Source organism: Lagenorhynchus albirostris, chromosome X (assembly GCF_949774975.1).
Source record: "Lagenorhynchus albirostris chromosome X, mLagAlb1.1, whole genome shotgun sequence".
Lineage (NCBI taxonomy): Eukaryota > Metazoa > Chordata > Mammalia > Artiodactyla > Delphinidae > Lagenorhynchus > Lagenorhynchus albirostris.
The window spans coordinates 77,722,608-77,734,616 of NC_083116.1; the positions used below are offsets into that span (position 1 = coordinate 77,722,608).

A 12,009-nucleotide genomic window follows, 5' to 3' on the forward strand; every position below is an offset into this window, starting at 1 on the left:
CCTAGAAAAGATGAAGTGGACTTCTCTGTGGTATGCACTGGGACAGAGAAATGTCTAAGGGACTGAACCAGAGTTCTTCTATGGTCACCCAACTCCTTCAGACACTCAGAGTGCCTTACTTACCCTGTCAGCCCTGAGCTGCCAAGAGACAGGGATGAATAAAATATGTCTCACCGGTCAGAGCCCTCTGCTGGGTGAAAAAGGACAAAGTCCACCAATTATGGTAACCTGATGCCTTTGTTAAGTGTCTTAAGAAAGCCCCAGTGTACACAAGTTGTTTGTTTTTCTCAGGATGATATTTCCAGGGTGGTGGTTGACTGAGGTTAAGATTGGCTACAGTATCTCCCACCCCAACTTGGGGAAGTGATAACTGGGTGAGAGAGTGGGCATCTGTGGGGCCCGTTTGGGCCCAGATAAGGTGAAACAAGGGACAGAACCAGGCCACATTCCAGCCAAGAAGCTGGCTCTAGAAGTGGCTGAGCCAAGGAATGGTGAAAGGAAGGAGAGGGCATATGCTATAAAATGCCAAGGAGGAATTGAGTGTAAGTGTCCTGCCAGAGCCCAGTCAAGGGTTTAAACTAGTTAAGACTCTAAGGAGTCCCCAACACCTCTTAAAAGATATCCTGAATATCTTTGTGGGTATGTGTATGTAATCATTTTTCTAGAGCTAGTTCACAGGTTTAATCAGATTATCAAAGTGGTCCATGAGCCCAACAGCTGAAAAGGTTACAATTTCCTATCCTGTGTGGACCCAAGCACCAGGCATGGGCCAAGCAGTCTCCTGCACAGGTTAATGCAAAGTCAGTTTCCCTCCAACTCTTCCCTCTCCTGCCAAATGCTAAGTCTTAGCATCCAGGAATGTCAGATCTAACGGAGCCCTCAAGGAGGATCTAGGCCACATCTAAAGGGATTTGCAAATGTGTATTCTGGGACATAGCCTCAGCATCTGCCCTGTGGGGAGATAGGTGCTGCAAGCTCTTGGTTCTGTCCAGCACTTCTCTAAAGCAGCCTGGATTTTTATCTATTGTGTATGTATTGGTATTGTATATAAGATTTTTTTTTCAAAGTGGACTTTGCTGCCAAAAAAATAGTTTAGAAATCATAGTTCTAGTCTAGCCCCCTCATTTTATACATTGAGACACTAAGGCAGAGTAAAAGGGAAGGGATTTGCCTAAGGACACAGAACAAGTTAACAGCTTGGTGTAGAACGAGTTTCTTGTAATATCAGCATCACCTGGGTACTTGTTAGACATGCAAATTATTGAACCCCACTCCTGGCCTGGATCAGAAATGTTGAGGGCGGCCAGCAATCTGGTTTAACAAGCCCTTCACATGATTCTGATGCACACTAAAGTTTGAGATGCTCTGGTATAGAGGAAAAAGCTACCCAAAGACCTAGATTCCAGGCAAGCTCCACCACTTAATGAGAACAGCCTTGGGTAAATCATGTCACAGTTTCTTGATCTGTAGAAGGAGGATATTTGCCTCATGGGCTTGTAAGGATCAAATAAGATAATAGATGTGCAATTGCTTTCTAAAGCTTTTCATGCTTTGTATGTGTGAGTGGTGTGGATTCATGCCAGGGTTCACAGGCCTTGAACTCAGGACTTGGGTCTCCATATAACCTAGGACAAAGACCTCTCCCCTGGCCCTCAAAAACTGACCTAAAGATGAGAAGTAGGCTATCAGAGCCATTTTTAGTCCAGGTCCAGGGAGAGTAAGAACCAAGCGTTATTGTTGGCTGGAGTCCTCCTGAAACCTGGGATTTGTGAAGCCAGGTCCCTGGGAAGGGCTGCTTTAGATGGCGGGGGCTGGGGGTAGGAAGTGAGGGAGGGGGCATAGGGGAGGACAGGCCAGGAAGCAACCTTAGCCCAGTGCCCTTGCACCTTTTCCTTCTGACTAGAGGCCAGAGACTGATTAGAAAGTCTTTGAACTGCACACATTTAACCGAGGAGCAGGGTTCAGGGTCAAGGGAAGGGAGCACTGATTATATTGCTAGTCAACAACAATAATGAGAGTCACCTGATAAATGGAATATAAGTGGAATGGAATATTTATAAATGGAATATTTCCTGCCTTATCAATAAACAAAGGATGTCACAGTCATCAACGATTGCAGCCCTCCAACGTGAGCTGGTGAGCCCTGAGGAAACTCAGGGCTGAAAAGAATACCTGACATCTAGCAGCCATCAGACTGCAGCCACTCCCTGCGGTGAGCCCTGAGGAAACTCAGGATGTGAAAATACAGGATACTGGCCCCAGATGGTTGAGGTGCATATCAAAGGAATGATTTCAGTAAGCCCAGACTCTTGCATCTTCCCATACACAGAAAAGCGCTAAATTCCTTAATTTGAGCTATCTGGTTTTCTTTAATTAACAGTAATCTTTTGATGTTCCTGACTACCTGCCCTTTGTTGCAAACTCCCCTATATCCCGGCTCCTCCCCTTGCCTCCTCGGAGCAGTTTCTCAGAGCTATCTGAAAGGCTGTCTCCCCAGGCTTCAGTCCTCATTTTGCCCCAGATAAAACTTAACTTGCAACTCTCAGGTTGTGTATTTTTTTTAAGTCAACACACCCCTTCTGATAGGAGTTAATTTCATTAGTAATGAAGAATATGGTTCCTGCCCCTAAGGAGTTTCATGTTTTGTATGGGATCTGCATGCCAACATGATTGTAACAGAGTGGCAAGTGCTAAAATAGACGTATTGTTCAAGATGCCTGCAAGGCCCCCGGGGGAAAGGACTAACAATGTCTGGACAAGGAGGTGGGACAGCTTAATAAGGAGGTGACTTTACTAGTCAAAACAGTAGAAGGAAGGTAAAAGTCTGGAGGGTTATAAGAAAGACCATGGCATGTTGGGGCACCAGTGAGGGGTCCAGAATAATTGGAATATGGGTTAAGCGAAGAACATGGGAGGTCCTGAGGCCAGAGAGGTTAAGCTAGAGAGGGATATTGTCAGACTAATTGATTTTCTGCCTGTGATTAGGGAGAAGCATTGGACATTGAATTGTCCCTTCTTAGAATTCTAATTATTCTTATCACTTCCCCTAACCTCACACTGTCACTGCCCTCTAAGAAAGGGAATTCATTTATTTTCTAAGCATGTTTCATTCCCTCACTGCAGTGCAAGTTCCAGAAGACAGGAACTGTTTCCTCCTCTTCAGTCTCTCCCTAGTCCAGTATAGGCCAAGCTCCTATTTGGTACTCAGTAAGAATTTGTTGTATGTATGTCTGAGAAATGTGAGAGGAGACAGCAGGAGTAAACAGACAGAAGAGGAAAAGGACGGGGAGAGATGAGCACACTTAGTCCCAAGAAGGATGATAAAAGAAAAAAAGATTCACGAATACTAGCCCCTTCTGAAGTCTCCTAGCCTGGGGTCCCCTGCAGCCACTGTGTCCACCTCTGCCTTTAGAATGAGACTGGCCTGTTGTGTCGGGGAGGGGAGGAGGAGTGCAGGGGTAAGGATGAGGCTTCAGAGAGACCTAAGGGAAGAGCAGACACCACTGTGATAAAGGGCTCACTGGCCTGAGAGCAATGAGGCCTGGGGTTCCAGTCCTGGCTTTGCCATCAACTCCCTGTTAAGCCTTGGTTGAATCTCTTCAGTTCTTGGAGCCTCAGTTCTCATACCTATAACTTGATTGAGTCCATGCAACTGAGCACTCCCCATGTGACTTCTCTGTGAACTGTAGGGTGCCAGGCTGCTTCTAGCTCTGATATTCTGGCTATGGCTCGGCAGATGATGTCTCTGTGGACCTGAGGCTATTCAGGGGGGAAACAGTAGGCTTTTACAGAAATAAGCCTGAGCCCTGAGCCCTCCACCAGTTTCTGACCCACCAGTGAAGGCCTGGTCCAGCCCACCCCTGCGGGAAACACCGATTGATTAGCACTTATAGATGTGTTAGTATACAAAAATTAGAGGGCATATGTTTACTGTGATGAAATTCAGATGAACTCATTTGGGGAGATCCCTCCCATTATAGCTTATCTCAAGATGCAAATCCCAAGGACAGAAGTCTAATTTTTTAGGAGCTGAGTGTGTGTATTTATATGTGTGGTATGGCTTTGTTGGTGATATTCTTAAAGAAACAGAGCCCTTAGTGGTTAGTAAACAAAACATTTATGCAGTAATTAAGTGTGGTTACAGTTCATTGTTGTCAATGACAGCATTTTCCATCATGATGATAGGTGAAACAAATTAAAACCTCATGAAGTAGTCGTAGCACATTCATGCTAGTGAGAACATATTGCAAAGCATTGCACATGCATTAGAGGGGCAGACAAAACTAGGGACACGATATATTTTCACTCACCTCAGGTTAGCTTTGTGTATTTTGTCGTTGAGACTTACATAATGTTTGGGTCAAACAAAAAACCCAAAGAGATTTTATAAAAGTTTATAGCCATTATACAGTATCATTTAACCCCACAAATGGATAAAGCAAACTACTATAGCTCAGTGATACACAAACCAGGACTAAAATTAGTCAATCTGCCTATGTATATAGCTAGCTACACTATGATAGATATGGAATATGCTGAGTCTTTTGGCATCAGCTATTTAGATAAGCAGGTTCCCAAAATATACTAGTTTGGTTTCCAATGAGAACTAAGTGTAGTGCCTTTTCAGTTGAAGATTATGCACACCTCAGTGTCAGACCTGAGGAGAAGCAAACTAGGGGAAGGCAGAGAAGGGTTGGGAGGACACCTGAGCAGGGCTCTTTGGACAGCTTGACATTACTTTCCCTGTGCAGTTCCAGACCTAGTTCACAGAGTTAAAGTGTATTGAAATTGTTGGCCCTCAAAAAGGGTGTTTATACAAAGTCCCATACTTAAAGCATAGATAGAACAGTAACTGAGCGCCTCTCAAAATGAACTCTTCTATATTAGAAAAAAACCCAGTGCCAAAGGTTAATGGATATCAGTGTTTGAATTACTGTATAAAGATAATTTATTCTAAAATAGAAAAAATGGATTTAGAAGTATTCTCCTGGAAACTAGCAGAAAGAGAGAGAGAGAGGATATATAGATGATATAGATATAGATATAGATATATAGATGTATATTTCATTACATAGAAGAAAAGTTTTATATACCATTTCCATAAAGCATCTGTCATCCTCCCATTTCTTGCACCTTAAGAGAGAGTGCAATGGCTATATGTTACCTTTGAAAAAGCTCACTTTCCTTTGAGTTGTTTTACAGAAATGGTGCCCTGGATTGACCATGCCACTCCAGAGTCACACTTCTTCAGATAAAAATAAAAATAACAACAACAAAATCACAAAAAGAAAAAAAATTCACAAAATCTACAAGATATAAGGCCTGAACAAGCACAGACTTGCTATGAGTTCAGAAACTCAGTGAAAGAATTAAAATTACAAAGCACCTCTTGCAAAATATACTTCTTGAAAACCACACAAAACACTGTGCAGTAACCCCTGCTTAGTGCTTGGAGGTAAGTATCCTGAAGGACACACACTTAGCCCTAGGAAGGAAGCTTGATTTTATTATCAAGGGAGCCAAAGGGGTTCCAGGCTTTCTTTGTATTTACTGTTTTATAATTGCAGACAAAATGGAAGTCAAGAAGTGTGCAGACCTCAATGCATTCATAATTGTACAGCTCCATTTATATATATTTTTTAAAATATTTATTTATTTATTTTGGCTACACCGGGTCTTAGTTGCAGCACACAGGATCTTCATTGTGGCATGCGGGATCTTTAGTTGCGGTACATGGACTTCTTAGTTGTGGCATGCAGACTCATTTGTGGCATGCGGACTTCTTAGTTGTGGCATGTGAACTCTTAGTTGTGGCATGCATGTGGGATCTAGTTCCCTGACCAGGGATTGAACCCAGGCTCCCTGCATTGGGAGCGTGGAGTCTTACCCCCTGGACCACCAGGGGAATTCCCAGCTTGATTTGTAGATTCTTGCAGATGAACCACTAACACTGACACTTTTTTACACAAAGTCTCTTTTGCAAGGATATATTAAACTTAACAGGATAAAGAGGAACTTCTGCAATATAATGCTTGAAACTATGCACAGTAGCTGTTGGACATAGTAATAAAGAGGCCTTGAAAAATTGTCTTTGTCTATAAACTGCTGCCCTTTGGAAATAAAAGCTCTCTCATGACCCCTGGGCTACTCCCTTGTGACACACAGTGCCACAAACATCATAGTGAAAAGTCAATACCAAACCTAGTTTAAGATGAGTTTTGTACATTTGCTTCTATACAATCAGGAAAAAAAGAGATACAATTTGTATCAACAGAAGGTCATTTCTGGTTATTTGAGGCATTGCTCCTAGCCGCTTTGATTCATACACATTTTATGAGAAGAATGACAATTGTTTTTGGAAATAAGAAATACATACGCTGCCCTAAAAATATTTCCTGTATTGGGAGGAGCTTACAATTTTTTTGAGTACTAAACATGAACATGTTCCAGATGAATTGCAGCTGACAAGATTAATCTTGTGCTTCCCTGTACGTTGTGCAGCTAGTGGATACAGTGGTGTCATTGATGGTTTTGGTAGGAAGATGAACTAACTGGCACAAAGGCAGTAGAGTCATCTAAGATTGTCAAATACCCTGATTTAGACATGGGACAGATTTAGAAGGTCCAAGAAGCTGAAGGTATAAAATGGTGTTTGTGTGAAATAGCAAGCACGTCACTCTCTATGGACCTACCTGACAGAAAATAATTTTACATCTCAGTATGCTGGGGGATAGAAAGATCAGAGGGTAGGAGGTGAATGTGAACTGTGGTTAACTGAAGAGAAACACTGAGATGAAGTTTTGATCAACTAGGACAGAGACACAAAGCCAGAAAGCAGCATGCAAGCCATTATCAAACCACCAGAAACAACCCTGACTACAGTCTCACATTCGGAGTGTTTCACAGTAAGAAACATTTATAGGCAGTGTCACACCTTCTCATGAAGAAACAAAAGGCCAAGACCAGGCCTTCTCAACTTTCATGAAAAAACGACCATAGAAATTAGCAAGTTCCAGCTCAAGAAATACTGAGCTGGTCATGGTTCAAAATGTTGCAATATACAATGGATTCAAAAAGGGGTTCATTTAGTGCAGCTGTTAAAAAACCAAAAACAATAAACACCTCTTCTAGAGGCATTTAGCTACAAAGGTTCCCACCCTGAGCAAGATACAAGTTGCGCAAATGGTGCCCTCAACACAAAGTCCTGCCTTCTTTAGTAATGCATTTAAGAATTACCTAAGGTCAAGTGCACACTCTTTGTGTGCATTTGAAGTGTGTAACTGAGCCAGCTATTAGCAAAGATGTAGCATCCCCTTTTGGAAGCTGCCTTTTTTCCACCTAGAAAATCCCCTAATTTTGTTTCCTAAAGAAATTCTGCTCCACCAATGATCAACCTTATTGCCCAAAGGGTGGTTGGAAGGACAAAGTGGATTACATGGCTGTGCATTACATTTCATCCTGTAGTGTTGAATACTGCATAGGTCAGAAGTCCAAAGAGCATCCATTAGACCCTCCTTGAATGCAGCTTTTGTGTCCATCATTTAACGCCAAATGAGTTTGGCCATCTCTCCTGGGATTAAGGGAAGCGGATTCTGGTAGGAAATCCCTTGGTCCTGGTTAAACTCTTCTGTGCTTGTCTAGCACACGCATCTACTATGCTTGGAACTTGAGCTTATCCATCAGCTCCTCTGCAGAAGAAGGCTTCAATCTGATCCCTAATTTACTGAGGTGAAGAGAATTAAAAGCTAAGAACTGTCAATAAATGTTGACAAGTAAAAAGTGCAAAGGAAATAGAGCCAGTTTGCTCTGGTGCCTAAGAAAGCAATGTTCAAATATTAGGATGTAGTTTCACTTTCAAAACTAGTTGAAACTATGAAATGTGACATAAAATCAAGTCTGATTTGTGATCTACACAGCTGTAGACTAAGGGCTGTGCAGAGCCTGTCTTTTTATCATCACTATATAAAAGGTTATATAGAGATATACACACACACCTCTCAAACAAATACATACAGTCATACATGCAATATAATTGCTAACAATAAGTTTGAAATATAGCTCTAGAAGCTTCGATGTGACCCTATAGCTCGGTTAATAAAGGTATTGAATGGTCAGATATCCATGCAATAAAGTATGCATTTACTTTTAAATACCTTTAAATATTCCTATTAAAAATCCTAAAAGGTTAATTCAACATATGGATTGATCCTGATGCTCTTGCTCTCTAAAATTAGATATATCATCGATACTTTGTAATATAGAATATGTGACTAAGAAAACAGTTGGTAATGGAATCCCTTGGAGTTTCTTGCATTTGGACCTTTCCCCTGGGTTTTGTCCTCCATTACCTGCATGGTGCAGTGTAAAAGGGCATAGGACTTGGAGTCAGAGGACTTGGGTGTGAGTCTTTACTTGGTCACTTGCTAGCAGTGTGACCTCGGCAAGTCACCTAATCTCACTGAGCTTCAGTTTCCTTGTCTAGAAAGCAAGACATTAGTAAGACTTACCTCACAGGGTTGTTATGCACATCAATGACATAAACACTCTGTAACTTGTAAAGTGTAACACAAAATTATTAGTTACTATTATCATAGTATTAGTGCATTATTGGTATTCATATTTATATTTGTAAAATGAAATAAGTCCTATGTCATGTCAACGTGCAGCCCTAAGCTTAGAAACAATCAAGGCTGCTAGTTGCTGGGCATCTGCTGTGTGGGGATTCTTCTCCATCACTGCAAGGACGATGTTTGAAGGGAAAATATTGCAGAGGTTCTTGTAGGTCTGATACTGGTGCTCTGGGATCATATGCTCCCTGGAATCATTGCACATTCCAACCCAAGGATTCATCCAAAGCTGCTCCATCTTTTCAGGCACGCTCCGTACCATGACTGGCTCATAGCATGGTTGCATGAGGCTGTTACTCAAGGGATAGGAGTGGTAGCCATAGGAGTCAGTTGCACAGGGCAGTGGGTCCCAGCTGGCATGTTGTTCCCGGCACAGAGGAGGGCGTCTTTGCCTCATGGGGTTGCTCTCATACAGACGGGAATCAGAAATGCTGTCCATCCGAGTCATCACCAGGGCACGTCCTGGCTGGGGAGTTGCCCCAGGATGGATATTGGGAGGCATGGGATAGTCCCCAGGACAGCTGGAGTGTGCTCCAGTTGTCGGGTGCTGGGCATGTAGAACTAAGTGGGGGACTGATTGTTTGTTGGGGGCTTGCTTAGAGTCCTCTGGGCCATAGCTCTGCACTCGCGTTAAGGCTTCATGGTAACCATGAGGAAAAGGCTGAAGATGATTCTGAGATGCTGAGCGATGCAGCTTCAAACTACCTTCAGGATGAGTATCAGCTACAGCCAAATACAGGTTGTTGTAAGAGGAATAGCTGTCGTTCCTGCTATGGCTCATACGATTGTCAGGACAGAGGTTGGGATTCCGGGCGTACAACCCCCGGTCTGTTTCAGCCATGTAGTACTCTCTATTATGCATGCTGTTGATGTTCAATTTGGAGAAGTCACCTAACATTGAATAGTAGCCGTGGTCCCCCAAAGACTCAAACTTTGGGTATTGCTCAGAGTAGCTAATAGGGGTCCCATGGCTATTGGTAACCAGGATCGGGGGGTACTGCATGCTGGTCATGTGCTCCAGTGAGGACTTCTGGTGGGAGAAATGAGAGGATCCTGGCACTGGGCTGCTGGCTGAACGGGTGTTGAGTGCACCCACTGCATGGCTTTTGGCGGGTGGGATTGTGGGGACACTTAGAGCAGTCACAAGTGAGGGGACAGAGCTGGCCTCAGGCTTACGGGCAATGGACAGCCATTCCTCAGGCTCCACAGCCACGGAACGGATGCTGGGATCCGATTGGCGCTTGGGGGCCACACGTTTGACTTCTGAGGTTATGTCACCTTTGGTACTAGACAGCCCTGTGCCACACTTGGCCAGGGTGCCTTCACTCATGGTTTTCACTGTGGACAGTTTGGCACTGATGCGGAGCTCATCAGCCACCGAACGCTGCGGTTGGTTGGCCCGCTCCGGATGGTAGTATTTGCACTTGTGGCCGTAGGTGCATTTTTTGCCTGAAAAATAATGCCTTGTGGTAAGACTCTCTCTCAGAGTAGTGCAACTCTCTGTGCCAGAAGCTGTCGTAACAATCTGGTCACTCAGGTTAGAGTTTTACTGTTTGGGGTTAAGGCAGAAAATTAACTGTTCATAAAGATAGGAGACAGACAACACCACGGTGGCATCACACACTGTGAGGGGAGAGAGAAGTGGAAACCTGGGGAGGAAGCTGCAATGCGAAAGCTAAGAGTTGAGCCATTGAACAGCCTTCATTTTCCTGTAATTCACAACTTTGCCTAGGTATAACCCACATGCTGAGGCAGTGTAGGGCAGCAGCAGGCAGGGTGGTTCAGTGCAAAGAGCACCGGCTTGGAGGCCGGTCAGACCTGAGTTTGAATTCCAGCTATGTCACTTACTAGCCCCGTGACCTTGGTAAGCGATTTTACTTTCTGTGCCTCATTTTCCTATTCTGTAAACAAGGCTCATAATAATACCTTTATTATAGGGTCATTGTGAGGATTAAATGAAAATAATGAACATGAAATACTCTATGATATGAATAAATGATAGTTGAGAACAAACACCTAGTCATCCTATAAATAAATGACTATCCAAAAAGAGTGAACATTCAAAGTAGCCTCAGACCAGGCATCCCATGTCATATTATTAGGCTCACAAATTTGTATCCTAGGGACTTGGGTAAGATCATGAAAGTACTCTAGAAAACTATATTTTAAAAAGGAAATGAAAATAAAGTTTGAAAGCAAACTGGAAAGTACAGATTGGAAGAAAAGGGTATTATTAGTTGACAGAGTGTGCAGTCACCTGCCTGAAAGACATGTCCTTCTTCAGGCCAAACCCAATTTGGCATTGCCCTTTCTGATTCCATAGGCCAAGTGGGTTTCTGCACTTCCCTACACCCAGCAACCCTGCTCAGGACAGAGGCAGCTAGAACACATGCATCATTTTAACTAGTGACAATTATTCTTTCCTTCAATCCTAGTTACCTTTTCCTCATGTAATTTCTAAGATGTTTCTTTAAATGCCTAACTGATAATACATGAAGACACAGACTTTAACTCAGAAAGTGGACAAGCCAGGATTTTCCCTTTGGAAGGGAAACCTTGAAGAGAAAAGTATTTACAGAGTTCTCATGTTTCTCTCAGTACAGAACTTGGTTCTGCACATAGGTACTCACCATAAGGGCATGGTTGCTTCTTGTGTTCAGGGACAACGGGTCTCTTTCTTAAGAAGTTTTCAAGGCTTGGGCCATGGCGTCCTAAAGGATCATCTGGAGGCATAAATCTGAAAGCAAGCAAGCAAGAGGCAAATGTCTTCCATTCTGTCTCCACTATCCCTTATCAGGAGTTCAGACCATCACTACCTCTTGCCTATACTGTTGTCACAGCCTTCTAATGGCCCTTCCTGCCTCAAGTCTATCTTCTGCTAAGCCAGCAGTTCTTCCCTCTATTTCCACTTTAACACAAAAAAGGAATGATTTTTCCCGTGCATCATTCTTCTGTGGATTATAAGTTCTAGCCATACTGGCATGCCTGCTGGTTCCCCCAACATGCAATCCACTTTCACATCTTTATAGCTTTATTCATGATGTCTTCTTTACCTGAAATGCCCAGCAGCCCTCTTTCCTCTGCAGAAACTTCATCTCAAATGTTATCTCCTCTGTGGGGCTTTTTCCTATCATTTCACATAGACAAAGCAATTTAAAAAAATTCTAACCATAGCACATGTCATGACACATTGTGGGAATCTTTCTCTTCTCCAGTACACTTTGAGCCTCTTAAGGGTGAGTCCTGTTACTCATTCAGCCTTTTATCCCCATGGTGACCAGCATAATGCACTGTACACAGTAAGTGTCCAGCAAATGTTTATTGAAATGAAATGAAATCTATCCCTAGTAGTAACTTGGATTTAGGCTATTCAGAGCCTACA

The 12,009-nt window shown here is 43.0% G+C and overlaps 1 protein-coding gene across 1 annotated transcript in view; it reads right to left on the minus strand.

Moving 5' to 3' along the window:
- Positions 1-8,655: 8,655 nt before the first annotated feature.
- ZC3H12B (zinc finger CCCH-type containing 12B) overlaps positions 8,656-12,009 on the minus strand; it is a 38,984-nt gene continuing 35,630 nt past the window's right edge. The window contains exons 4-5 of the mRNA XM_060136918.1: positions 11,258-11,364; positions 8,656-10,076 (exon numbers count right to left, since the gene is read on the minus strand). Coding sequence (XP_059992901.1) covers positions 8,656-10,076; positions 11,258-11,364 — 1,528 coding nt within the window. The remainder of the gene's footprint in view (positions 10,077-11,257; positions 11,365-12,009) is intronic.